The sequence below is a fragment of the Danio aesculapii genome, chromosome 13 (assembly GCF_903798145.1).
Source record: "Danio aesculapii chromosome 13, fDanAes4.1, whole genome shotgun sequence".
Taxonomy (NCBI): Eukaryota; Metazoa; Chordata; class Actinopteri; order Cypriniformes; family Danionidae; genus Danio; species Danio aesculapii.
The window spans coordinates 35021246-35048308 of record NC_079447.1 but is presented as its reverse complement, the minus strand read 5'-3'; the positions used below and the strand labels follow the sequence as shown (position 1 = coordinate 35048308).

Below are 27063 nucleotides of genomic sequence, written 5' to 3'. Positions count from 1 at the left end.
AAATAACATTCGAGTGTGTGTTACTTCCAACTGTTATATGTGCGTCGCATCCGATGTGTGACCCGCTACTGTATATTCAGTGCTGCGAAAAAAGAGTAGTACACATTAATAGGCTGTATTACCAAAAATATTGTATTTTTAGGGTAGTCACTTCATTAAATATGACAACATACATTCAAAGTTCTTTTATTAATACTCAATAAAAAAACTTTGAATGTAAATTTGAATGTAATTTGATGTTGCCTCTATGCTTATTTATTTGTTGACTCTCAAAATGCCATTATGTCTTAGAAATGTAAACATTCAACATCCGTTTGCCTTGCTTAGCGATGAGAACAATGTACAGACAGTGCCCGCAGAGCACTGCATCCACTGTGCCACGCGCTTTTGACTTGCATTTGATGAACCACAGCTTCAGCTAAAAATATTTTATAATGTTAAAAAATATATATTTTATTTTTACCTCTCTGCTGAATGTAAACGCTGGACTCTAGAAAGGACTCAGAGAAAACTACTGATCCTAGGTTTCCTCCGCACTGGAGATCTGGGATATCGTACACCATCATGGACGCCTGGGAAGGAGTCAGACATTTATTGTAAGTTGTCATACAGTTAAAAAGCAGCAGCTGGGCTGGAAAAGATGCATACTCACTGTTTTTACCAGAAAGTGGCTGTCCTCATCACTGAGGGGAACGATTCTGTGTAAGGAAGTTGTGAAAAAAATTAAATAAACCAACTAAGAGATAATGAAAAACGTGCAATAAAGTTGCATGTTAATGTACAGAAACTCACGATCCCTCGTTGTTGACAGCCTGTATGCTGAACACAGCTTTGGACCTGAAATAAACAAACAAAATAGACTCTCAATCAACAATGCAAAGAGGAAATGTTTCTTATAATGAGACATATCATGAGATATATGTTATTTCCTCTAAAAACAAATGTCTTGCAGCCAAGGCCCACAAGGAATCTACGTGCTCAGAATCTAAAAGAAAGTAATGGAGGTTTTCACAGAAACACATTTTCTTTCGTTTTGCTACATATACATATATACACACACACACACACATATACACACACACACACATATATATATATATATTTATTTTTTTTTTTGTTTGTAAAATTCGATTATGTTTCGGCAGTTCATTCCGATGTGGCGACCCCTTATAAAGCAGGGAACAACCCAAAGGAAAGTGAATCAGTGTGTGATTATACTTTAACTTTTTACAAGAAAATAATAACCTAATGTCTATATCATCCCATCTTTGCTAAATCACAAAATGCAGGATTTCCGCTAATTTTTTCTGGGCCAGTTTATAGCTACAGTATGTCCACTTTTGTGTATGCGTGTGTGTGTGTGTGTGTGTGTGCGTGTGTGTGTGTGTGTGCTGCATACCTGAGAGCACCCTTATACTGAATCAACCCTAGGTTGTCCAAGGCCAGCTGAAACGTTTGATCTGCTACATCCTTTGCCTTGAAAACAATAATGTCCACATTTACTAAACCGATAACCTGCGCAGAGCTTTTTCTAAGCCCATAATGATGTCATCATAAAATTACTGTGACATTTATTTAAAAAAAATAAAAAAATAAATCACTGGTGAACGTAAGAAACAATATATTTCTCACCAGTTGGTTTGTAATAAACAGTTTTAACAATCCATAAGTGCACAATTTGTTTAAGGTGGTTATCATATGCCAAAGAATGAGTTGAAATAACATAATAAATATGTAATCTGATGTGCCAGATAACAGTCTTCGGTGTCTCTGTGTGGCTTGGTGGCATGGTTCTCAGTAAATGATTAACAAATGAATATTAAATTGCAACATGATAAAAAGGTTTCCATGTGTGTTTGGCTAAAAGAAAAGCTCTAAGAATTATTGTAGCAAAGTTAGGATAATTTTCTTTATCATAATTATTGGATTTTTTTATCATAATTTAATTGCTGTGTTATAAAATAACAGAAACAATGAACAAAATATTAATAATGACCTACATTCAAACTAATATCATTTTAAAATAAAAAATTCAAATGTGCAATTAGATAAATTAGATGATATGTTTTCAGCCGGAAATATAGTTACTGTCCATTGGAAGAATGTTAATGTCCCATTTACACACAAAATAAAAATCATAACAATAACTATGGTATCCACATGAATGAACGTACAATATCTTTATTTATTCTGATATCATGCTGGTCTCTTTCACATTGATTTCGCTCAATATTGTTTTGCTAATTTTTGCTATGTGACTGCACCTTTAATATTGTTTTTTTATTTAAAAATAATAGTTATCAGAACAGCTATTGTTCTTGTTCTGATCGAACCTTATTGAAGACTATGAAATTTAGGAAGTTGTTCACTTATACACTACATTTCCCAGTTGTTTTTTACTTTACTTACAAATAAGTTATAATAAAAGGAACCCTTTAGTGTAAAACTTACCTTGCTTGCACTAGAGTTGATGGAAAAACATTTGATTCCTGCTAGTACAGACTGAATTGCCGCTGAGTAAATATGTGAGAGCACCCTAAAACACAAGAGACCTTCAGAACAATCCAGTCATAAAAAACACATGACGATCAAAGCACAACTGGAGAACTTACTGAAGATCTGTCCTCTTTTGCTGAGTGTTGTTATTTCCTGTCAGATTTAAAAAGAGACCAATGAACTTAATGTAGTGAACAGGGAAAATGAGAATGTTTATACAAACAAGATATTTCCAGAAGTACACTTACCCAAGTATGGGACATGCGTGTTTCCAAAAAAATAAGTTCGAGCACAGGCTAGTGGCCCTTTAGGAGCAACACACTGAAGCAGCTGCGAGTGATATAAAACACAGGTCCAACTGTAGCATGCTTTTGGACATTAAGGAAACATTAAGGAAGGAAAGGAATTCTTATAAGCAGAAGTCTGAGTCATAATGCCACAGTGTGGCGCTCTCTCACCATGTGTTTGGCAACACCCCCGCTGGGCCCAGTGTTGCGGACCTGATGGCCTTCAGAGGGGAAGGTAAAACAGTAGCTTTCCAAATCTTCCTTAGTAGAGTGACTTCCAAACAAGACAAATGGCTGCCTGCTTTTACTAGAGTGCAAAAAATGTCAAATTCATTTTATGCCTGACCAGGAGAATTAATTCCTCCAGAATGTCAAAGAAATAAGAGCTACTGTTTCGTATGGAAATACCTCTTGTCTGTGATATTGCTGGAAATAAGACCATGTGAATAATATGTTCTAAAAGGCTGAAAGACACAGAAAATAAGATTAAACATCACACACTAAACCATATCCATTTTTACAGCAACCGTTACAGCCAGCATTACATGGCAATCACAAAGAAAAAAGAGATATGTAGGAGGCTGCTTAAATTCATTTGGAACTAATGATTTTATATATCAAGAAATATGTACATGTATTAAGAAATGTATTCATGTAATGCCTAGCCCTCTTATCTATTCTGAAACTTGAAACAAATTCTTATAATATTCAGAATAATGCCAAATTGTTAGTCTCACATAGCCACATCTATACAGTTTACAGTCTTTGATGCTTCATCATTATCATAACAAATATAATTTTAACTTTAACTGTCACCAAGAAAAGTCAATTGTAAAGCTCATGCAAACACATCTGCATCACTTTGATCAGATGCTTTCTTAAGTGCTGGTTTCTCACCATTGTCATTTTTTTTGCATATTACATTTACATTTAGTCATTTAGCAGTCGCTTTTGTCTAAAGCGACTTACAATTGAGGAGACATTCAGCGATTCAACAAGAATAGGCAATACATAAAAGAGGTGCTAGTTATACAAAAGGAACATGTTTGTGCTCAGAGAATTTAGTGCTAGAGAAAGTGCCATGGTTTCCGCTACATTTATTCTTCCATGGCGGGGCGCCACACCAAAATTGATTCCGCCACGGCTACATTACAGCTTTTCATTCAAAACATTCAGTCGTGATTTTTTTTAATAGCGGGTAATAATCGCACCAAAAGGTAAGTGAATTATAACAGCGTGAACTTTTCTGTAACTGTAGTAGTGCTGTGCGTTATTAAATAACTAAATAAATGCTTAAGTCTATTTAAGTTTCTATATTTTAATCAAATTAAACATCGATGCTGTAAAAGAAACATTGTGAAATTGAAAATAGTCACATTAACCTTTCACCAGATATGTATTGGTGGCTGAAAAACACTAGCTGAGCATAGAGCCCTTTAGGAAGACCTGTAATGCCTGAATTGCTTTTTTGACTACTGGTTGACATTTTCCCATAGATGATATTTTCCCAAGACATTCAATCTATGTGACATCATCTGATTGTAAATAATCCAACTCTAATTTCAATTTTAAAAAATAAGGTAGGGATAATATTGCAATCAGTACCTCTGCAACTTGGGCCTCTGACAGCTCCTGCATGGACAGAGCACTTTCAATATTCATACTGGAGAACAAACAGCTCCATTGTCTTTCGAACAACTGAAGGTCCTGTGAGAGAATATCACACCCACTCTTGTATAAGAAAGACATGTGTGCATGGGCATGTGAAAGGTAAACAACCAAGCTTCAGTGTAAGCCAGTTCTTTACCTCATTGAGAAGGCAGTCCAGAGACACAGGGTCCAATTTGCTGTAGACTTGCCAGAGTCTCTGACTTACATCTGTGAGCTATGAGAGGCAAGAAACAAACAATTTTTGTGAAGGACACAATAACTCCAGCTGTGTTAGTTTTGTATGCATTTACTCTAGCATAAATCATATTATTTAACTTTCAGCTATTATATAATGTATTTATGCCCCACAAGTTATGTATAATGTAGGTAAAAGTCACAAAGCAATACAAAACCTTATATTTCATGGTGAAAAACACTCCAGCTCCAATTCCTTCCAAGGCAAATGCCTGAATGATGGGCCATTTCTCTAGCATAAACATGTCGAACCTCTGAACGTGCCCTATGAAAATATCAAACCATAAATACGATGTACAGATGTACAAAGCTTTCACAATACCGTCATCAGTGTATGACATGCTTACCATGAGAACTGTAGGGGATTCCAATCCAATGGCAATCTTGAACCATGGACACAAAACTGGAGATCTTAAACTCCTCTGCAACTTCTTCATCCTCGTACTTAAAAATGTGTAGAAAATATAATAGAACATTTGAGATGAAGGAACAGTGTTAATAGTCAATAATCAGTGTTGGTTTAGTGTTTAGTTGGTTAAATAATTTAGTGTAATGTTTAAAGGTTAATACTCAATAACACAAACATTGAATTAATGATTTAACACTGTTGTTTTGTTCCATGCAGGCAATCTTATATATACTATATATATATATATATATATATATATATATATATATATATATATATATATATATATATATATATATATATATATATATATATATATATATATAATTATTTTTTAGAGGTTTTCACCTTTATTTTGACAGGACAGTGGAGAGATTTGACAGGAAAGTGTGGGGAGCAGAGAGAGGGGAAGCATCGGCATAGGACCTCAAGGCGGGAATCGAACCAGGGTCGCAGCGAACACCGGAGTGCATGTGTCGGTGCACTTTCTACTACGCTAGGCACCGACATACAAGCAATCTTTAACAAATCTTAAGATTAAAGTTTTACCTATTTTTTAGATTATGTGCTTGCTTTAAATTTTTTTTTTACAAAATAATACGCAATACTATAAAATCTGCTATTACTTGTAAATATTTATGAAAATGTTAACATATTTGATGCAGTCTGCATCATTGTTAAATGTTATTCTGTCTTTTATTACAATGCTTAACGAGAACCGAACAATGAGTAGAAAATACAAAATAGTTGAAATAAAGGAACAGTGAGTGGATGAATGTGTTTGACAGTCATTGCTGGATTAGTGTTTATACAGTTTAAATAGTCTATATAATTTCACTTATTTTTCAAAGTTAATTTAAAAAAACTATGTAATAAATAATTGAATATTGTTAAATGTAAGCTCTAGCAAAATAATATATTAAAAAACAAATAATACACAATATTTTATTTTTACTTTTTACATATTGTATTTATATTCTTTTAATTTGATTACATGGTTTGTTACCAGCTGAAATATCACAATACCAAATAGTATCACTATACTGTTCATAACTAATTCATAACTCTAAGTAAATTGTCAGAAATACTATATTTTAAGTTATAATACTTAAATGTAATTAATAATTCCCTTATTATTAAAAAAATATTACTGTATTGTACCGACATTGTTTTATTTATACTTATGACTCTTTTGTTGTTATTACAATAATAATAATAATAGTACAATAAATAAATAAATCATTGATATGATTGATATGAACCGCGCTAAACCATATATATATATATATATATATATATATATATATATATATATATATATATATATATATATATATATATATATATATATATATATAAATCAGCAATTTGTTTGGACAAACAACACAAAATACTGTACAGTCTGTCATTACCTGTGAATAAATACTGAATATTTATGTTAAAAAATATTATTCTATCTTTTATTAGCATGAAGCTGGTTTAGAAAGCAAATTGAAACATTTTATATAAATAAAGATGACTTAAGACTATTGTATTATATTAATATTTACTCCTTATCTTGTTATTATATCATTACCTCTGTTTCTGTCAGACAATGAAGTTGTAAATTCCTCCAGTGAGATATATAGGGAAGCAGGTACCCATAATTCACTGGGTTGCAGTACAGATGCACACACTCTGCCTTAATGAGGATGATCACATCTACAAATAAGCAAACATAACAATTCTAATATATGCACAACAAATTACTGTCAAGTAAAACACACTGAAATGAAACAGCTTTTTAACCCAATACATAATTATGAACAGTTGTGAGTTTGCCGTACCATCCAGTACTTCCTCAGGGAAATCCTCTGGAATCTGCTCCATGTCAAAATGGCTGTGTTTGTACAAACCGCAGAAAAGGTAGCTGGCCAGCTCACTGCAGCCTTCATTGTAGCGGCTGTCAATACCTGAAACATCAAACAGAGTATATTACTTACTGGTGGGCCCCTGGAGTAAACCATCTCTGCCTGTGTCTTTGGAGTAAAAGATCATATGAGCGAAAAAGCACAGATGATACTGATTAATTCACTTACCCAGGGAGCAAAGGATGCCATCTGGAGCTGTATTGACATCATCCCTTAGCAGTGCCTGGACCTGTCGTAAGCGGGAGCAGCTGCAAGAACAGCACTGCATTAAGATACATTCACTGCACAATGTTTCAGGAAATAACATAACCCTACTGTATATAGTAAACAATGTAGTCCTGCATTACTTGAAATAGAAAGGGGAAAAACTCACTATAGGGCTCATGCAGAGAAATGATTCATAAAAATGCTGTCCTTGTTTATTTTGCTGGTCTCTCCAAAACTTTACACAGCCTTCTTTATGCAGTTTTTCCCACAAGGAGTTTTCATCCACTCACCAGGGGCTTTTTATGATTCAAAATGGATTCAAAATAAATACATAAATAAATAAACTCAATAAATGCAACATTACCTGTGTGTACTGTTCAAATTGACTACCCTTTCGTTATGTTCCTGGATGTTTTTGAGTTCCATTATAATGACATTTGTTGATTGCAAAGCCATGACACCAAATAATCATGCATTCTTTTTCCCATTGGGAAGAGGTCAAATTTGTAACTTCTATTGTTGATCATCAGTTGGCATCATAAACCCTTTAGACAGGCCTGTGCAAAAATGTTTCCAATTTTTATATGGAGTTTATATGGAGTAAAACAACCAATTACAGTGTGTGTGCATAAATACACTTACTATGTTTATTATGTTTTGAGAGCTGAGGTGCTTATTTTTTATTTTCTTAAACATATCAAGGTAAGTGCGCAAAGATCTCTCTCACAGACACTCTACTCCATATAGAAGGCAGAAACTAAGCATTTTTTGCAGTGCATTTCGCAGCGCATTCAAAGTGCATTATCCCGTTTATGGTCACATCATGTCCTGTTTTGGGTTTAAATGTCTAGCATGTTAGGTTGAACCACTCTTTTCAGAGCATTTGACCTGCTTGCTTGGTGTGCACCAATATTTAGATGCTAGTGTTTGGGGATATACAACAGGGTGATGTCAAGAACAGGGGCCTTGTACCATGAAGCCAGACTAGCTGGCTAGTCTTTTAAGGTTCAGTTTAGTTTGAAACAATTTTGGGTTTTAGGTATCATGAAGATAGCTCAGCTCAGCTGCTCTATAATACGATGGAAACGAAGAATGATTAAAATTGAGCTGCCTTCATATTAACCTAAAACCCAAGATTGGTGCAAACTAAACTGAAACTTAACTGGCTAGCCAGCTAATCTGGCCTCATGGTAAAGGACCCAGGACTTTCCTTAAATAACCATTATTTGTCATCAAATGCATGGTTTCCGCTACATTCATTCTTCCATGGTGGGGCGCCACACCAAAACTCACACCGCCACTGCTACATTACTTCTCATTCAAAACATTCAGTCGTTGTTGTTGTTTTTTTTAATAGCGGGATATAATCTCACCAAAACGTGTTAAAAGGTAAGTGAATTATAACGGCAAGACCTTCTCTGTAATCATAGTAGTGCTGTGCGTCATTTGTTTGCCCCATATGGTGACATTGGTGACTGACTGACAGGTGCATGATGCTAGCAAACACGGCGAAGCTTTCAGTTAAGATGAACACGGTTTCCGTTTCACTTTACTTCAGGACGTATTAATGCCGCTCAGTAGGTCTATTGGAGAAATTCATAAATATTCCTAGCAAATCGAATGAATAATGGAGACATACTTGTTACATAAATATACTAAATCGCACTTCAGCAGCATTTATTTGAGAGCGCACAACATAATCTGCACTTGAGCAGCTTATATTTGAAGGCGTGCAAGAAGTTGTGCAAAGAGAAGAAAACAGAAGAAGAAAACAGAAGAAATCTGCACGCAAGCAAAGAGATTCGTATGCTCTTATTACATGAATGCGCTCTCGACTTCTAATACTGTGCTCGCTCACAACATTTGTTTTTGAAATAACGCCACAGGTAGTTTGTAGATCTGTGTAAAAGGCCCAACAGACTCTGCCGCTACAGCTGGAAAAAAAAAATCCTAGAGGAAACACTGAAATGAACCTTTTTATGATTACTGCATTTTTATTTTGGGGTGAACTATCCTCTAGAGATAGTTTGGTGAGGTCATGTCATTCTGTTTAACTTTAGATTTGAAACATTTCAAAATGTTGATGATTCACTGCTAAAGAGTCCTGAACTGAAAAACTCATAATGGCTTTAGCGGATGCCAGTAATGAGGGTTCATTTTTAACTCTTAGAATTAATAACCTGTTAATTCAGAATTCATTTATTTAATGTGTATAAAACTTTTTTTATGATAGAAAAATTAGAATGTGAGTTTGTTGTTAAGAACAGAAAATTTTTAATAGATTGCGGAGTATATTAAAAAAATACACTTTAATAATAATAACATCTGCAGAGGTGTGATTGAATGGTCACTATATACTGTAGTTATGTGGAAAAGCTTAGATGTTTTTTTCTCTTTGTTTCAGGCATAAACACTATGATTTTGAATACTATAATAATGTGAGAAATTTCATCTTGGGGTGATAAGTATCAAGTTTGATGTAAGATGGCCATTTTGTGCGAGTTGAGAAACATGATGCTCCCCCACCCCCAAATCCACCATATTTATCTTTGTCCATCTTGTCTTTGTAGATGTTTAATCTTATATTATCAAGCAACGCGTAATGTTATGTACACTAACGTTACAGATTTTACAATGCCGGGAAATGGCTATTCTGTATTTAAAACCTATACGTAACGTTACAAGAGATGTAGATTTACTGTACAGACATTTTGTGGCTAAAATTTGATGAAAATATCTACTTCACGATTAATATTTAACCAAAGGAAAGGCCAAGTCTTAACGCTAACGTTTGACCAAACCGTAGGCGAGCGGATGTTTATAGTCTTCCAGCGCTGTCACCATCTTGGAAACGGGAGAAGTGTCTCACGGGATCACAAATCAAGCGAGAATAATGCATTCACGCTGAGGGGTGGGCGGGGGAGCTCGACAATTAGCTTAACAACAACGATCTGGTAACTAATTACATTTTTATCGAATAACTGGTAATGTCTGCATCATATTATATTGAAGCGTCTTATTTTGAAGGGCTGTCTTTATACAGAGGATGCGCTCGCCTATGTTTGGCCCGTGAGCCTCAGCAACCGTCATTTCTGCTCTGTCTAAATACGAAATATCGTGCCTACAACCGAAAATAAACTACAAAATAATAATTACCTTACGGCAGCGGTCATTATAGAAGATTTGTTTTTCCTTATAGCAGCCATGTTCGTTGTTTGGTATTTAGAAAGCATTTAGAGATCTGTCACTATTTCTATTGCTGTTAGTCTCCATAGTAAGCATTGGACTCACTGTAGGAGAACAACAGAGTACAGCGCATAGGAACCGAGCATACCATTTCTTCAAGTAGGGGGGAGGATCGTCATTTTTACTGTTGCACAGCGTGACCATGATAAACAGTATGCCATGCCTTGACGTTAATATCAATATTGTTTGGAATAATTTTATATCGGGTTATTGTAAGAGTTGTTTTTCAACGCATTTAATGTAAATTTCAAAATAACTGAATGGCACTTGCCTCCTCCACCGCTGAGAAAGGAAGAAATAATGCCAGTCTCAAGCAATCCTAGAGCAATTCTCCATTAAATTATTTACATTTCTCGGTTTTAGAAAAGCGTAACGTATAGCTATTATCCAATTAGGTTCAGAAAATTAACAAATATTATATTCAAGCACATTACAAAGGACGATATTAGCACATTTTAGGCGATGTACAGTAATGTAAGCTGCAACAGATGACTTTAATGTCAACACATGGATAAAAAAAGATGTGAATGGGTAATTCAGTATATTAGCTCCAGTCAGAATGATCATATTTTTTGTCAGACAGAATATGTCTCGACCTGTTGATGTTCTTCTAATATTTAGGAATGACTTTTGTGCTGCATAGAATTTATTTATGGTATACAATTTCAATTATTCATTCATTCATTTTCTTTTTGGCTAAGTCCCTTTATTAATCAGTGGTCTCCACAGCTGAATGAACCGCTAACTCAGGGGCGTAGAAACCGGGGGGGATGGGGGGGATCCGTCTCCCTCACTTTTAGAGACAGACCATTTAGAAACAGGTGATTAATAATTATATGAACATATGATCTCATGCAGCCGTCCCCCCACTTTTAAAATGTCCGCTACGCCCCTGCGCTAACTTATACAGCATATGCTTTACTTCCAGCCGCAACCTATCATAGCTAATTTAGCTTATTCAATTCACCTATAGCTCATGTCTTTGGACTGTGGGGAAGCAACCAGAGAAAACCCACGCGAACACGGAGAGAGCATGCAAACTCCACACAGAAATGCCAACTGACCCAGCCAGGGCTCCAACCAGCGACCTTTTTACTGTGAGGCGATTGTACTATCCACTGTGCCACCGTGACGCCACGTTTTCAACTAATTTGCCTAAATATTAATTTTGCTGATGTCTATCTGCAGTTTATATTAAAAACAGTAAACACACACAGTTCATGAAGTGTTTTGTTTTCATATTTTTTGGTTAATTTAGAAATTAAGCTTAATCAGCCTATTTTAGACTGGATTTTGAATAAATATACGTAAATGCAGGAAAAGGGATTTACATGTGTGTAAGAGAGACAAATATTTAAGGTACATACAACACAATGAAAATGTAGAGCAGTACTTTTTTAAAAACATGCCAGCGGTTTAATGCAATACATTCATTTATTCATTTTCTTTTCAGCTTAGCCCCTTTATTAATCAGGGATCAGCACAGCAGAATGAACCATCAGCTTATCCTGCATATGTTTTACACAGCAGATGCCCTTCCAGCCACAAACCAAACACTGGGAAACACCCATACACACTCATTTACACACATACACTACGGCCAATTTAGCTTATTCAATTTACCTATAGCGCATGTCTTTGGACTGTGGGAGAAACTAGAGCACCCACAGGAAACCCAAGCAAACATGCAGAACATGCAAACTCTACACAAATGCCTACTGACCCAGCTGGGCCTCAAACCAGTGACCGTCTTGTTGTGAGGCAATTGTGCTACCCACTGCTCCACCGTGACAACCCCGACCCTAGCGATTTAATGCTTGTGTAATAATGATAATTTAATAATAATAAAAACACTGCTCTACATATCTATCGTGTTGTATTTTCAATATATGTCATTTGTTGGATTTTTTATTGTCCTATGTTTCAGGTTTGTAAAAGTTTGTTTTGTGTGGATTGACATTTGCTGTTGAAACAGGCTAAACCTTTACATTCCAGTGCTGTTATCTTGGGGTTGCTTGACATGTTTTATTTTCCAGTTTGTCCTGTGAGAAAGTTAGGAATGTCTAACGTTCTTTATTATTCTCCAAATCATGAATACATTCTGGGGCTGAGAGATGAAGAACAACATTTCACAACAAATCAACATAAAATTATCAAGCTATTTGTGTAGGTCTGAGACCACCAAAAATGAAAAACAGGAACTTGGGTATATGGCTTTGTGGCTGATAACAGTAAGATAAAGAGCTGGCAGACTGTTTGTTGAACTTCCCTTTAATGCTCAAAACCCCTGCCAAAGACCAAAACAAAACTCTTTGGGACAAACACAGGCCTCCGGGCTGACTGATTTTATCACATTGCTTTTATAAAATATGTTTAAATTGCAAGAACAGGCACTTAAATGTAATCAAAATCTTCTCTAGGGCTACAGGCAGGGTTAGAACCACTGTGAGGGAAATAATCAAATAAAAGTTGTCACTAAACAGACTCAAGTGCACCTTTGCTCTATACTGTTATACTGGTAGAAACAAAACACCTCCATAATGTTCCACTTGACTTGTTTAGTGAACTTGACTACTGCTCTAGAAAACAGGAACACAGCCAATGGACGGCATTCCAGTACTTGACCCTGAGGAATTGACTTCCTATTATAAAGTCTGTTCTTTTTCACTGCTTGCTATCTGAGTTATCAGCAAGCTTATATATATATAAACTTTAAAATACAGTAACACTGCATAACTATTGTACAGTAAAATCCAGTTAAATACTGTGTAAATTACAAAAATTGTTAACAGTGTATCAGAGCTTCATCCCTTAAAAGGCACCTATGATGAAAATCAACTTTTGTAAGCTTTATGGACAAAACTGTGTGTAGGTATAGTGTGTCCATAGTCATATTGGAGTGACAGAAACACAATAAGTCTCTTTTTTAAATTTCCTTACATTAAAATAGGATCCAAATCCCAGTAATTTTGAGGCCCACCACAATGTGACGTAGGAGTGCAGTTTTCACTGCCCACCGAATTGATCGACAGGTGTCATGTTTCTATAAATAACGTGTAGACACATGTCCACAGACAAGTTTTTGCAAATGAACTGGGATTAAAATATTTAACGTTTTTAAAACAGAGCATGTTTGTAATAAAGACAGTAAAATTGCTAATTCTTAACCGCCATAATCACCAAGGCCGCATGTCAGTAAACGTGCACATATACAGTTAAAGTCAGAATTATTAGCCCCCCTGAATTATTAGCTCCTTGTTTATTTTTTTCTCCAATTTCTGTTCAATTTAATAGAACATTTCTATAATAACACATTTCTAAGCATAATAGTTTTAATAACTCATCTTTAATAACTGATTTATTTTATCTTTGCTATGAGGAGAGTAAACAATATTTTACAAGATATTTTTCAAGACACTCCTATACAGCTTAAAGTGACATTTAAAGGCTTAACTAGGTTAATTAGGCAAGTTACTGTATAATGATGGTTTGTTCTGTAGACTATCGAAAAAAATTAGCTTAAAGGGGCTAATAATTTTGACCTTAAAATGGTTCATAAAAAATGTAAAACTACTTTTATTCTAGCCGAAATAAAACAAATAAGACTTTCTCTAGTATATGTGTGTGTGTGTGTGTGTGTACTGCAAACAGCATTTGTGTGTGACTTATCGTTTCAGAAAGGCTTGAACATGACAAAACCATGAATTAAACTTACTTGGTATTTTTGAGTAATGAGCTGTATTTCAGCTCCATCCATGTCTGTCTATCACTGACTGCTGTTTATCTGAAGTTATGCAGGAGAAGCACACACGCACATGGAAGCGGTGGGCAGGGAGAAGCAGCTCATTTGGATTTAAAGCCACAGGCTACAAAATTAGCTACATTGTAGTCAAGACATCAAAATGGGCAGATTCTGGAGGTTACAATAAATTATCTGATAAGTATTTTGAGCTGAAACTTTACAGACACATTCTGGGGACACCAAAGGTTTTATCTTACATCAAGGGGTAAAATAGGTGCCCTTTAAAGACTTTCTAAAAAGTTTAGGTGTGTGTTTATAGGAGTTGTTGACCATTCTTCTAGAAGAATTAATTCATCCTAATAGTGTTCTGTCAGGTTAAGGTCAGGACTCTGTGCATGCCAGTCTCTTTCACCCATGTCTTTATGAACCTTGCTTGTGCACTGGTGCACATTTATGTAGAATGTTTGAAGAAGTTGTTTGAATGCCTAGTGCTTGATTTTATTCATCTGTGGCAATGTAAGTGATTGGAACACTTACTGTAAATGCGAAGATTGGAATGGGTGTCTCAAAGGTTTTGCCAATATAGTACCAATATTTTGTAAAACTCAGTAAAATCAAGAATATGTGGTTTGATCATTCATTCATTCATTTTCTTTTTGGCTTGGTCCCTTTATTAATCAGGGGTCGCCACAGCAGAAATGACCCGCCAACTTATCCAGCATATGTTTTTACACAGCGGATGCCCTTCCAGCTGCAACCCATCACTGGAAAACATCCATACACACTCATTCACACACTACGGACAATTTAGCTTACCCAATTCACCTGTACCGCATGTCTTTGGACTGTGGGGGAAACCGGAGCACCCGGAGGAAATCCATGCGAACACGGGGGGGAACATGCAAACTCCACACAAAAATGCCAACTGACCCAGCCGAGGCTCGAACCAGTGACCTTCTTGCTGTGAGGCGACAGCACTACCTACTGCGCCACCGCGTTGCCCTTGTGGTTTGATCAATTTCTTTAAATAATAAAGTACGTACAAGGAATATATTTCCAATGCTTCCACTGACCAAATAAATTGTATTCTGTAAATCGAAACAACTTTTGTAATCAGTTGCTGCAGCACACTCCCAAAAATTTATTTACAATGTTCAATTGCATGGGGATTGAGGATACCACTTGTTAAAGTTTTGCCTACTCCGGCAAGATACAAGAACTCTGTTGCTTAACAGTTGCCTGATAATCGTTTTCATGATGTGCAATTCAAGAGTTCACACTTAGCTGATGATCCATCAGAAGCTTGTTTGGCATGGTGTACCAGGAGAGAGCCCTGAGCTCAAGGGATCCTCGAGCCCAGGGCTCCCTCCCGTTCGCAGAGCGAGATGGGAGCTTGAGCTCAGGTGTATCTCAAAAACTCCCCGGCTGCAATAGCTAAGGGAACACTTGAGAAGAAGGGAGCTAGACAAGTGCCTGATTTGCTAAATCTGTTATGCATTATGTATATCTTTGGATGGTGGGAGAAAACCGGAGAACCCGGGGGAAACCCACGCGGGCATGGGGAGAATATACAAACTTCTGACAGAAACACCCACCGGCCTGGCGGGGACCCGTGCCGGGAATGTTCTTGCTGTGGGGCTAACAGTGCTAACCACTGGGCCGCCATGCCGCCCGATCTATGGTAAAGGAGGAGAAGGCGGAGGAAGGGGGGTTTCTTCCAGACAAAGATAAACGTGGACTAAAGACTGTGGTTATTTATAGTAACTTAGGAATCATATGATTGGGAGATCATGATTAGCTAATGTGAGACTGGCTGTGCTAAATCATAAGCACGTGATCCTCTCGAAATTAGTTTCTAAATAAACTTCACTTAATTTTCAATAGGAGACAAATTTGGATCCAGTCAAGCACATTCACTCCAGGCCTATGTGAAGGGTGTTAATAAGAGTATTAATTTAATGTATTTCACTAATAGTCCCTCCTTTTAATTTTCGTGTATTTGTTTTACATCAATTTGTTTAGAAATGTGTTCGAATTTAGTTTTTACTTTATTTTTGTCGTTTAATGAAAATAGTTTTATATTTGTTTGGCGCGCTACGTCACTTCCGGTTGCCGCGTTAACTTACTTCCGGTCAAAGCACTGTGTCCTCAGTCCGCATTGAGCGCGCTGAGGAGAGGTGGTCAAGTAATGCTGCTCCTGGGAAAATCGTTCTAAAAGTTGTTGGATGTTTTAAATAAGCTTTTAATATGCAAAGGTATTGTTTGTAAGAGTGTTCTATATTAACTAGGAAGTATCTTTTTTAATGTGGATGGTTGAAATCGTTTTACTGAACACAGTTGATTAAGAGTGTGTGTATAAGTATGTATGCTAAACACAGTGATTTCGACTGATCATCTAACTGCAATTTATTTGTTAGGTGGGGAAATTTACAAGCGAAATCCTATCTTACACCTACAAAACCATGCTGTTGTAGTGCATGCAGAATAAGACTTGATGTTCTGACCATAGACTTCATGTTAAAGACGTTATTTTGATAGCAGTATATGTCTTTGTACTCTCACAATTTATTTCCCATGTCAATGGTACCATGCTGTTTGTTTTGCTGCAGCTCCATACCGTGACCGATGTTTTCTTTTGCATCTGTCACTCATAAAAGTCTGGATAGTGATTCTGTTTTTCAAAACTAAATTCTCAGTATCAGTTTTTTTTTTCTACAAACACATGTGGAAATCTTAGGAAACAATAGTTGTGTGCACATTCAGCTTAGGTTTCCTGCATTACCTATACATGGACTCAGATTTCCCTGGAATTCCTGAACCTTTTCATAATAATATATATTGTATTGGATAAAAGACCTATACTCCTGTGACACTGTATTGGTAAATGTGGTTTTAGATTTGTTTGGCAATTCTGTTATACTGTACCTTTTGTTACAAAATGATGTTCCATGTACTTGCAAAGACTAAGATGCTCCTTGTATTCCCAAGCTTGAATCCCTCACCTATTACCTGTTCACCTGCTTACCTGCTTACCTGTGTAGCGTCACCAGCTTAACTTGTGAACTGTAAGTTCGATTTTTTTTTTTTTTTTTTTAAAGGTGTCTCTTTTATTTGACCTCTATCCCAAAATTCTTTAGTAACAATATCTCTTTGCAAATCCTTTAAAGACAAGAATACCTGTAGCTGAAACGCATCTAAACTAAAAAGGCATTTGCAACATAACTTTGCAAGTGCTGTTGTTTAATTTACACGTTCCCTTCAGATAAACAAGTCTGTGGGCCAATTTCCAGGACTGGATGCATTTAATCTCTAGTCTGAGAGAAAGGAAGACAATAACCAGAGCCAGCAAGAGCGATGTTATAACACATTACAAAATGAGTTAAATCAGACTGCGATGAAAGGAGATGAGAAAGTACAACTCTTCTAAATTATTTACCTGATGCAGTATTTTCAGTTAAATATCCATAATTGCTGATCTGTATTTGTCAGGAAGCTGTAATGTTCCTTTTCATCTGGTCAATGTAAAGTAAATTGGTTAACAAGAATTTTTCAAGAAGACTTGCTTTATAACCACCCTTATCTCTTGAGAAAATATAACAATTTTATTCATTTTCAAAAAAGTTGACAATTTGTACAAATTCATGCAATTTAATTTGTGCAAGAATGTATTGTTCATGAAAAAAAAAGGTTGCTCCCAAACCTCTCACTGGGGCTTGAACAAATTGTACTAAACTTTATAAAAGAGATTGCATAAATTCATTATAAATTAGCCTCTAAAATTATAAACTGCTGTAAGATAGAGATGTTATAACAAGGAGCTGTAATTTTCCATCCAAATGCTTGCAATCTCATACAGTATTCAGGTTTTGCAACACCTAAAACTGCAAAATAGTCTCCTCAAGACTGTTTAAGTTTGAGATAACAGATATTGCAACACCAAGGGGTGTTGAGGGATCTGTTTAACGGAATAATTTGTAAACAGTCTGATATATTTATGATATAAATATCATCATGTTTCATAACTCAGATTTAATGAAGCAGTCAAAAACTCTTACACAACACAATGAGCAGTTTGAAATTGCAACAGATTACAAATACAAAAATGTTCATGCCGTTAAGCTGTCAGAACATGTTGAAATTCTTTATTTATCAGGCAATCATACAAAAGATGACTATCTGACTCAATTTAATCTTGAGGCACTTTTCAAAATGAGAAATACTAGCAAAGCATAACAGCTTTTGGCATCTTTCTGTCTTGGTTCACCTAGTTTAACCCAACATACACTGCTCAAAAAATTAAAGGACCACTTTTTAATCGAAGGATGGCATCAAGTCAATTAAATTCCAGGGAAATTGATCTGCTCAGTTAAGTAGTAGAGGGTATTTTCAATCCATTTTAGATGCTTGGTATTAATGAAATTAGCAATGGGTGCAACAGATGAACAACAATGAGACAACTTCCAAAACAGGAATGGTTTTATGAGTAAAAAGCTGTTTTGCAGTAGCTTTGAATCTGGCTAAGGTCAGTGAACTTCTGACTTCATGATTTCCAATACCTGGACTCTACTGAGGTTGCATAGGCAGTCCAACTCCTCCAGGATAGCACATCAATACATCCAATAGCCAAAACATTTACTGTCTCCCAGAACAGTCTCAAGGGCATGCTTGAGATTCCAGGAGACAGGAGGACCATAGAAGATCCTAAACTCATCAGTAGGACCATTATCTGCTCCTTTGTGCAAGGAGGAACAGGTTGACTACTGCCAGAGCCTTACAGAATGACATCTAGCAGACCACTAGTGTTAATGCCTCAGTAAAAACTAGCAGAAACTTTATAAGGGTGGCCTAAGGGCTTGACATTTCTGCAGTTGTTTGTGTTGTGACTAATTGCTGCGCATTTCTTCAGTTGTTTGTGTGGTGAATACTGTATGAGAATACTGAGAATATTGTGTTGTGAATACTGTATGAGCATTTGGATGGAAAATTACAGCTCCTTGTTATAACATCTCTATCTTACAGCAGTTTATAATTTTAGAGGCTAATTTATAATGAATTTATGCAATCTCTTTTACAAAGTTTAGTACAATTTGTCCAAGCCCCAGTGAGAGGTTTGGGACCAACCTTTTTTTTCATGCTTATGTTTATATTTTCCAGGCTACGTTAAATGATGTAACATCCTTTCATTCTTCCCAGTACAATATTTTTCTCCATTGAGATTGATGCGCTGTAAAAGTGTTCCTTTACGTGTTTTTGATCAGTGTAATGTGATATAAGATGCAATATACACTTTATTATAGAGTGCAAAAAGGGATGGTATATTTGTTTGACTAATTCCATTATGTAATTTTTTTTTAGAAATTAAAGCTTTAATTAAAGTTATAGCAGGATGCCACATAATTCATAATAATTATCCCCTTAGTACGGTGGCTGAGATAGCTTAACCTGCTGCAATTTAAGAAAGTGCAAGCAATTACAAAAAACACCATCAATTTGACAGCACACGTGTTGCAAATTCCCACAACGCAAACAACAGAAGAAACGCGCAGCAATTCGTCACAACACAAACAACTGAAGAAACGCGCAGCAATTGGTCACAACACAAACAACTGAAGAAACGCGCAGCAATTAGTCACAACACGAACAATTGAAGAAACACGCTGCAATTGGTCACAACACAAACAACTGAAGAAACGCAGCAATTAGTCACAACACATACAACTGAATAAACGCGCAGCAATTAGTCACAACACAAACAACTGAAGAAACGCGCAGCAATTAGTCACAACACAAACAACTGAAGAAACGCGCAGCAATTAGTCACAACACATAATAGAAGAAACACGCTGCAATTGGTCACAAAACAAACAACTGAAGAAACACGCAGCAGTTAGTCACAACACAAACAACTGAAGAAACGCGCAGCAAATTGGTCACAACACAAACAACTGAAGAAACGCACAGCAATTAGTCACAACTCAAACAACTGAAGAAATGCGCAACAAATTGGTCACAACACAAACAACTGAAGAAACGCACAGCCATTGGTCACAACACAAACAACTGAAGAAACGCGCAGCATTTAGTCACAACACAAACAACTGAAGTAATGAGCAGCAATTAGTCACAACACAAATAACTAAAGAAATGCTCAACAAATTGGTCACAACACAAACAACTGCAGAAACACGTAGCAAATTGGTCACAACACGAACAACTGAAAAAATGCGCAGCAATTAGTCACAAGACAAACAACTGAAGAAACGCGCTGCAATTAGTCACAACACAAACAACTGAAGAAATGTGCAACAATTGGTCACAACACAAACTACTGAAGAAATGAGCAGCAGTTAGTCAACACAAACAACTGAAGAAATGAGCAGCAATTAGTCACAACACAAATAACTAAAGAAATGCTCAACAAATTGTTCAAAACACAAACAACTGCAGAAACACGTAGCAAGTTGGTCACAACACGAACAACTAAAAAAATGCGCAGCAATTAGTCACAACACAAACAACTGAAGAAATGCGCAGCAATTAGTCACAACACAAACAACTGCAGAAACATGCAGCAAATTGGTCACAACACGAACAACTGAAAAAATGTGCAGCAATTAGTCACAACACAAACCACTGAAGAAATGCGCAGCAATTGGTCACAACACAAACAAATAAAGAGACGCGCAACAAATTGGTCACAACACAAACAACTGAAGAAGCGAGCGGCAATTAGTCACGACACTTGCAAATATCCACGTAACACAACGAAAATGTTTCAAGGGGACCCAAAACCATGACGGACCCTGCTGAGATATGGATGTGTTATTATATCGTGTAATCAGGATATTAAAATAAATGAAAAACAACTCCCCTTTCAAAGGCCACCAATCACTTCACTGAGCAACAGTCATGGCATAATAAAACATCCATATTTCAGCATGGTCTGTCATGGTTTTGGGTCCCCTTGAAACATTTCCGTTGTGTTACGTTGACTAATTGCAGTGTGTTACTTCAGTTGTTTGTGTTGTGACCAATTTGCTGCATTTTTCTTCAGTTGTTTGTGTTGTGACCAATTTGCTACGTGTTTCTTCAGTTGTTTGTGTTGTGACCAATTGCATTGTGTTTCTTTAATTGTTTGTGTTGTGACCAATTGCAGAGCGTTTCTTTAGTTGTGTGTTGTGACCAATTTGCTGCGCATATCTTTAGTTGTTTGTGTTGTGACCAATTTGCTGCGCGTTTATTCAGTTGTTTGTGTTGTCACCAATTTGCTGCGTGTTTCTTCAGTTGTTTGTGTTGTGACCAATTGCAGCGTGTTTCTTCAATTGTTTGTGTTGTGACCAATTGCAGAGCGTTTCTTCAGTTGTGTGTTGTGACCAATTTGCTGCGCATATCTTTAGTTGTTTGTGTTGTGACCAATTTGCTGCGCGTTTATTCAGTTGTTTGTGTTGTGACCAATTTGCTGCGCGTTTCTTCAGTTGTTTGTGTTGTGACTAATTGCAGCGCGTTTCTTTAATTGTTTGTGTTGTGACTAATTCCTGCGTGTTTCTTCAGTTTTTGTTGTGACCAATTCCTGCACGTTTCTTCAGTTGTTTATGTTGTAACAAATTGCTACGCGCTTCTTCAGTTGTTTGTGTTGTGAGAATCTGGAACACGTGTGCTGTCAAATTGATAAAGATCATTTCTTAATTTGCTGGTGTTTTTTGTAATTGCATGTGCTTTTTAAAATTGCAGTGTGTTAAGCTCTCTCGGCCACCGTACCTTAGCCTATAACAACAAAGTGTACTATTCAAGTTCATCTAAACAATCACTTTCACCGTCCACAGGCGATGTAGTGGTTAATTTAGTTGTCATTGTACAAAACGAGAACCACAGTACGATCTTTTTTCAATGCTTTCTTTGCTAATTCAGTTGTGTTTTTTATAGCTATAATGAGTCAAAAACTTTAAGATATTCTGTGCCACAATACTGTATGCACATCATAGCACTAAGCTCAACTCAAGTTATTTCACAGACAACACTGAAAGTTAGCTGCTAAAAAGCAGTCTATAAATCTATAAAGCTGTCTAAAAATCGATATTGTCCATAAAAACAAAATATCAAAATTAGCTAATGTTAGCTAAAATGCTAACAGCATTCATCAAAAAGCAAAATTAATTCACAAGCTCAAGAGCAGCACAGCTAATTGCTCTATTCTTCTGTCATAAACAAATATGTGAGTAATATCTCATATACAATACTTAAGGCAGTTTGCAGTGAGCATCAAAGTAATTTCTTTAATTTGCAGTTACAGTACACTTGATCAAAACAGGTATTATGAGTATACATTTAATTAAACACACATTTGACACACATCTAATTAGAATACTGAACATCGTGTTGTGGTGGTTGGCACACATTTGAGAAGTACAGTAAAATGGCATAAACACAACAACAGTAATTTAGGTAAATGTAGAAAAGTGTTTATTATAGCATTACACAAGATGCACAGATGTACCTATTAAAATATACATATATATGAAAAGGATTCCACCACACTTTTTAAAAAACTTTTACTTAGTGGTTGTAGTGTCAATCCAACTAGCATAGTGGGAAATGATTGTGTAGAGTCCAGGCTTTTTGGCAGAGCCACATTTCTTCCCTCCATTAGATGTTATTCCGACAACAATGCCTTTGTATAAAAGAGGACCACCGGAATCCCCCTATTAGAGACAAGAACAGAAAAATACCATCAGTCAACCATCAAGTCAATTTGTGCCTCATAAACCACTGAACAAAAACTTACATCACAGGTGTCCTTTCGTTTTTCTGCAGCACAGAGCATGTTGCTTGTAAACTTCTCTCCATAGAAGTCAGCACGGCCACAGCGCCATCGCTCCATTACTGGGATACTGAGCTCCTGGAGTTTGTCAGGTCTTCCTCCCAGGTTGTTCAATGAGCCCCAACCAGCCGTTTCTACAACAGCAGCCTCTTCAGGGTCAGCCGTCTCATCACGCTGGAATTTCACTGGTTTGACAGCATTGCTCTGAGTGACCGGCTTATCCAACTGTCAAAACAACAGCATATAGATAATGATTCTGGCTGTTTGCTGCTGAAAATAGTTCTCCACGTATTATGATATATACTGTATCATAAAAGTCTCTAGCTACTGCAGATATGGTCATGGGTTTGATTCTGAAGGAATGCATGAACTGACATACAGTATTATCTTCAATGCAATGCATGCAAGTCACTTTGGATTAAAGCATCTGGAAAATGCATGAACGTAATGTTTTGGATAGTAACTGATTATATATAATCTGACATAATCAGATTCCAAAAATGAAGTGCTTGTATTTAGATTATATGTAGTATGTAGTAATGTCAGTATATGTATGTAGTAATGTCAGATTAGTCAGACTGCAGTTACTTTTCTATTGGTTACATATTATTTAAACAGTAAATAATTAATGATTTAAAGAATTTAAACTGCTTAAATTATTCATTTACTTTTTTCATCATGATAATTTTTACAGTGATGTGCAGACAAGCATACATGCATTAAATTGTCCTTACTGTTATTTATTTTTTGTTATTAACTAAACATTCAAATAACCGCTCAAACAAAATAAAGGGAACACTTGGAGTCACATTGTGTTGTTTAAGTGTTCCCTTTATTTATTTTGAGCAGTTTATGTATTTTACATTTGTATTATTTAAATTAAAAACCCAGTATATGGGAAACCTTTGATACAATATGACATTTACTGCACGTCACACTGTTGCTAAGAATTCAAATATAATATATATTCTTGTATTATATGTCAGCATGGTACAAAATATGTCGTGAAAGAATTTGGTCAAAAGTAATCTAAATATAATAAGTAGTCTTGTTCAAAATTAGTAAACGAGTAGGTTATTACTTACTACAATGAATGGCATTTTTGCAAACAATTAGTATCAACTCAGTACTACACACAGATAAATTTTTTGCTACATGATAGTTAACAGCATGTACCTTAATCAGGGCAATGTCATTGTCATAGTTGCTTATGCTGAAATCAGGATGGTTGTAAACTTCAGCATCAAAAGTTTGCTTTGTGTCCTCAGCTCCAGACAACGAGTGAGCACCCAAAACAACCTTAACACCAGATGTCCTCCTGCAACAGACAAAAAAAGTCACTGTTCTTCTCTTTAAAAAAAGTTAAAAAGAAATCACAGCATGACCAAAACTGTGACATATTAACAGTCACAACTGATATCATTTACATATTTTTTTCATTGCAGTGCTGTCAGAAAGCTCATTTGCCCTGTTATGCTTCATACCCATCCTGAAAGCAATGTGCGGCACTCATGACCCACTGACTGGAGATCAGAAAGCCACCACATTCATGTTTTTCATTCCACTGAAATGAAGCCATGTACGGACGAGAATGTGCTTTAGCCTCTTGCCCTCCTGTGATGCAGTCACCTGCACATACACATAATAACCAGCATGCTTAAATATAGAAACAGAAATCCATATACTGTACCATACATAATCAAAAGCACTGATTTGGAATATTGCTCACCAGTGTGAAATGCTGCATAGAACAGCACAGAGAAGAAAATCAGCCTGTTCATTGTGAACAATCGTTGTCTACTTCAAGACTCAAGACCACTGAGTCTGCTGTGCTTTATATAATGGGCAAACAGGAGAGACAGCCAGAGGGTGTGTGCATGAGTGGGTGTTGTTCAGTTCACTCTCCCCAGTCCCACACCAGACAGAAAACAGGAATATGCCATAAATCTTCTTCTACCATAAATATTATCTTATCTTTTACATCTGTTCTGTATCTGTTTCACTTTTCCTTTCCCATAAAAGTTTCCTTTACCGTAATGTCTGAGAAAACTGAGAATACTTTAATAAGAACTCTTAAATTCTTTCCAAGGAAAAACAACTCTAGAATAAATAAATCTGAACATTTGAAGAAAGGCATTTACAACACCACTGTGTTATTACTATTATTCATTTCAATGTTTCATTCGGATAAACAGTGGTCCTTTTTCCAGAAGACGCACTTAATCTATACTCTGAGAGAAATGATAATAACCAGAGTTAACAGGAGAAATGTTACATAATTCAGTAAGTCTGCAAAGAAAGGAGTCTACTGCACCTTAAGAAATGTGTTTTAATGTCTCTGAACACTTTATTTTGTTTTTGACGGCTCAGTCAGTTGGCACTGAACAAATTAGAACTGCTCTTGCCCAGTAGTAAGCTTTATTGGGACAGCATGCTACACAACTGAAACCACTTACTGGGATGCGTAATTCGTGCACTGGAAAACCCAATAATTTAAGGTAAATCAAACTGTTTGAGGAAACCGATTGCAACGAACCATTTAAGTTCAAAAACTAATCCTAATGAGTACTGTGAACTTTATCCATTTGAGTAAATTAAGCAATTTATAAAAACTGATAAAACCTGATAAATGAAGAGAACTCAACCCAACTGAGTTCTGTAAAACTCAATAAGTTAAGGCAGCTCAAACCATTTGAGGTATTTAATTAACTCATTACCTTCGACACTGAGTTAAAAACTATTTTTAAATGAGTAGAATTACTCTTGTTCTCCATCAAGGCACCGTTCAACTGGAGTTTGCTTAAGGGGTATTTGATAGAAGTTCTGTTTAATCTCTGCTCTTGTTCTGACTAAAGTTGACTTTATTCCCTGTCTGGTCCAAAAAGAGAGACTGTAGACAAATATTTTTTTAGATTCCTATATTGCTGGACTCATCCATCCCTATTTATTAAAGGGTTGCCATTGGTTCTAATTTGTCTAGAAAAAAGAATGGGTCCCCACATTCCTGGATGGACTAAAGGGGCTTGAATGACGTAGTTGTAAAAAAAAAAAAAAACAAGTACCACTACAATTCATGTAGTCTGCCTATGATTTACTGCAGCAAGCCAGGGTCTTCACAAGGATATTATTGTACAAATCCTACCACTACTGTAGGCACGGATTTGTGTGGGGCATAAGTCGAAGACAGTGGAGGACACTATATGTTCTTTGTCCAACCCTTTGGTCTGACTAGTGCCTCAGCTGTCTTCCATGCTCTGGTTAATAGATTTATTTTTGTGTGCATGTCTGCTAGATCTTACCATGGCTGCAAGAGAATTCACTTTTTGTTATGGCTGAGAAGTGTGAGTTTCACTATAATTGGTTGTGTTGCTGTAGTGTGTCATCTCAGCTTATGTGGTAGAAGCTGACCTTGCTAAGGTAGGCATTGTCTTCAAGTGGACAATCCCTGACACCTGTAAGGCCCTGCAGCAGTTTCTTAGGGTTGTGAATGTCTAAATTTGTTTAATTAGTGTCACAGAGACAAACTCCGTGATTCCCTCCTCTAACCAGCAGAGGTCACCCTCACCTCATTATTAACAGACAGTTCCCTTCTCACTACATTTCCCATCTACCCAGTACCTGCAATGATTACTGGTCCAGCTGAAATCAATCCGCCATCTATTTAGGCAGACTGGTTTGTCTCACTCTTTGCGAAGTCTTGTTTGCATCACGTTGACATTTCTAAGTGCTTATACCGTTTTGATTCTACTGTTGTGACCCTGCCTTCCTACCATTTACGATTGTTTGCTGCCAGCCCTGACCATTTGCCTGTTGATGACCAGGATTCTGTTCTGCCTTTTTCTGACTACGATTATAATAAAGCTTGCATGATGGATCTTAAACCCTTGTGACCAATCATTACAGAAGACTTCGCCATCCTACGACCCAGCAGCTATCAGTCACTTGTCCTCAGCACTATCTACACAAGCAAGTCAACTCGCCGCAAATCATCAGCTGAAACACCTGACGTCACTCACCGAGGAAATGGTGAAGGCGCTCCAGAA

General features: G+C 36.4%; 2 protein-coding genes across 2 annotated transcripts in view; both read right to left on the bottom strand.

Moving 5' to 3' along the window:
• Positions 1-10505, bottom strand: part of dnaaf9 (dynein axonemal assembly factor 9) — a 37675-nt gene extending 27170 nt beyond the window's left edge. The window contains exons 1-17 of the mRNA XM_056470843.1: positions 10371-10505; positions 7176-7255; positions 6924-7049; positions 6674-6798; positions 5036-5132; positions 4847-4953; positions 4591-4668; positions 4389-4490; positions 3192-3247; positions 2955-3090; positions 2745-2826; positions 2613-2649; positions 2452-2536; positions 1400-1476; positions 793-837; positions 653-698; positions 464-572 (exon numbers count right to left, since the gene is read on the bottom strand). Coding sequence (XP_056326818.1) covers positions 464-572; positions 653-698; positions 793-837; positions 1400-1476; positions 2452-2536; positions 2613-2649; positions 2745-2826; positions 2955-3090; positions 3192-3247; positions 4389-4490; positions 4591-4668; positions 4847-4953; positions 5036-5132; positions 6674-6798; positions 6924-7049; positions 7176-7255; positions 10371-10447 — 1465 coding nt within the window. The 5' untranslated portion in view covers positions 10448-10505. The remainder of the gene's footprint in view (positions 1-463; positions 573-652; positions 699-792; positions 838-1399; positions 1477-2451; positions 2537-2612; positions 2650-2744; positions 2827-2954; positions 3091-3191; positions 3248-4388; positions 4491-4590; positions 4669-4846; positions 4954-5035; positions 5133-6673; positions 6799-6923; positions 7050-7175; positions 7256-10370) is intronic.
• An 11943-nt stretch (positions 10506-22448) lies between these two features.
• On the bottom strand, positions 22449-24855 carry cfd (complement factor D (adipsin)). The gene is made up of 5 exons (XM_056471504.1): positions 24750-24855; positions 24505-24649; positions 24197-24338; positions 22985-23245; positions 22449-22901 (listed from the first exon to the last, which is right to left on the bottom strand). The coding sequence occupies exons 1-5, from the start codon at positions 24799-24801 to the stop codon at positions 22752-22754; spliced, it is 750 nt and encodes a 249-aa protein (XP_056327479.1). The 5' UTR covers positions 24802-24855; the 3' UTR covers positions 22449-22751.
• Positions 24856-27063: the final 2208 nt, after the last annotated feature.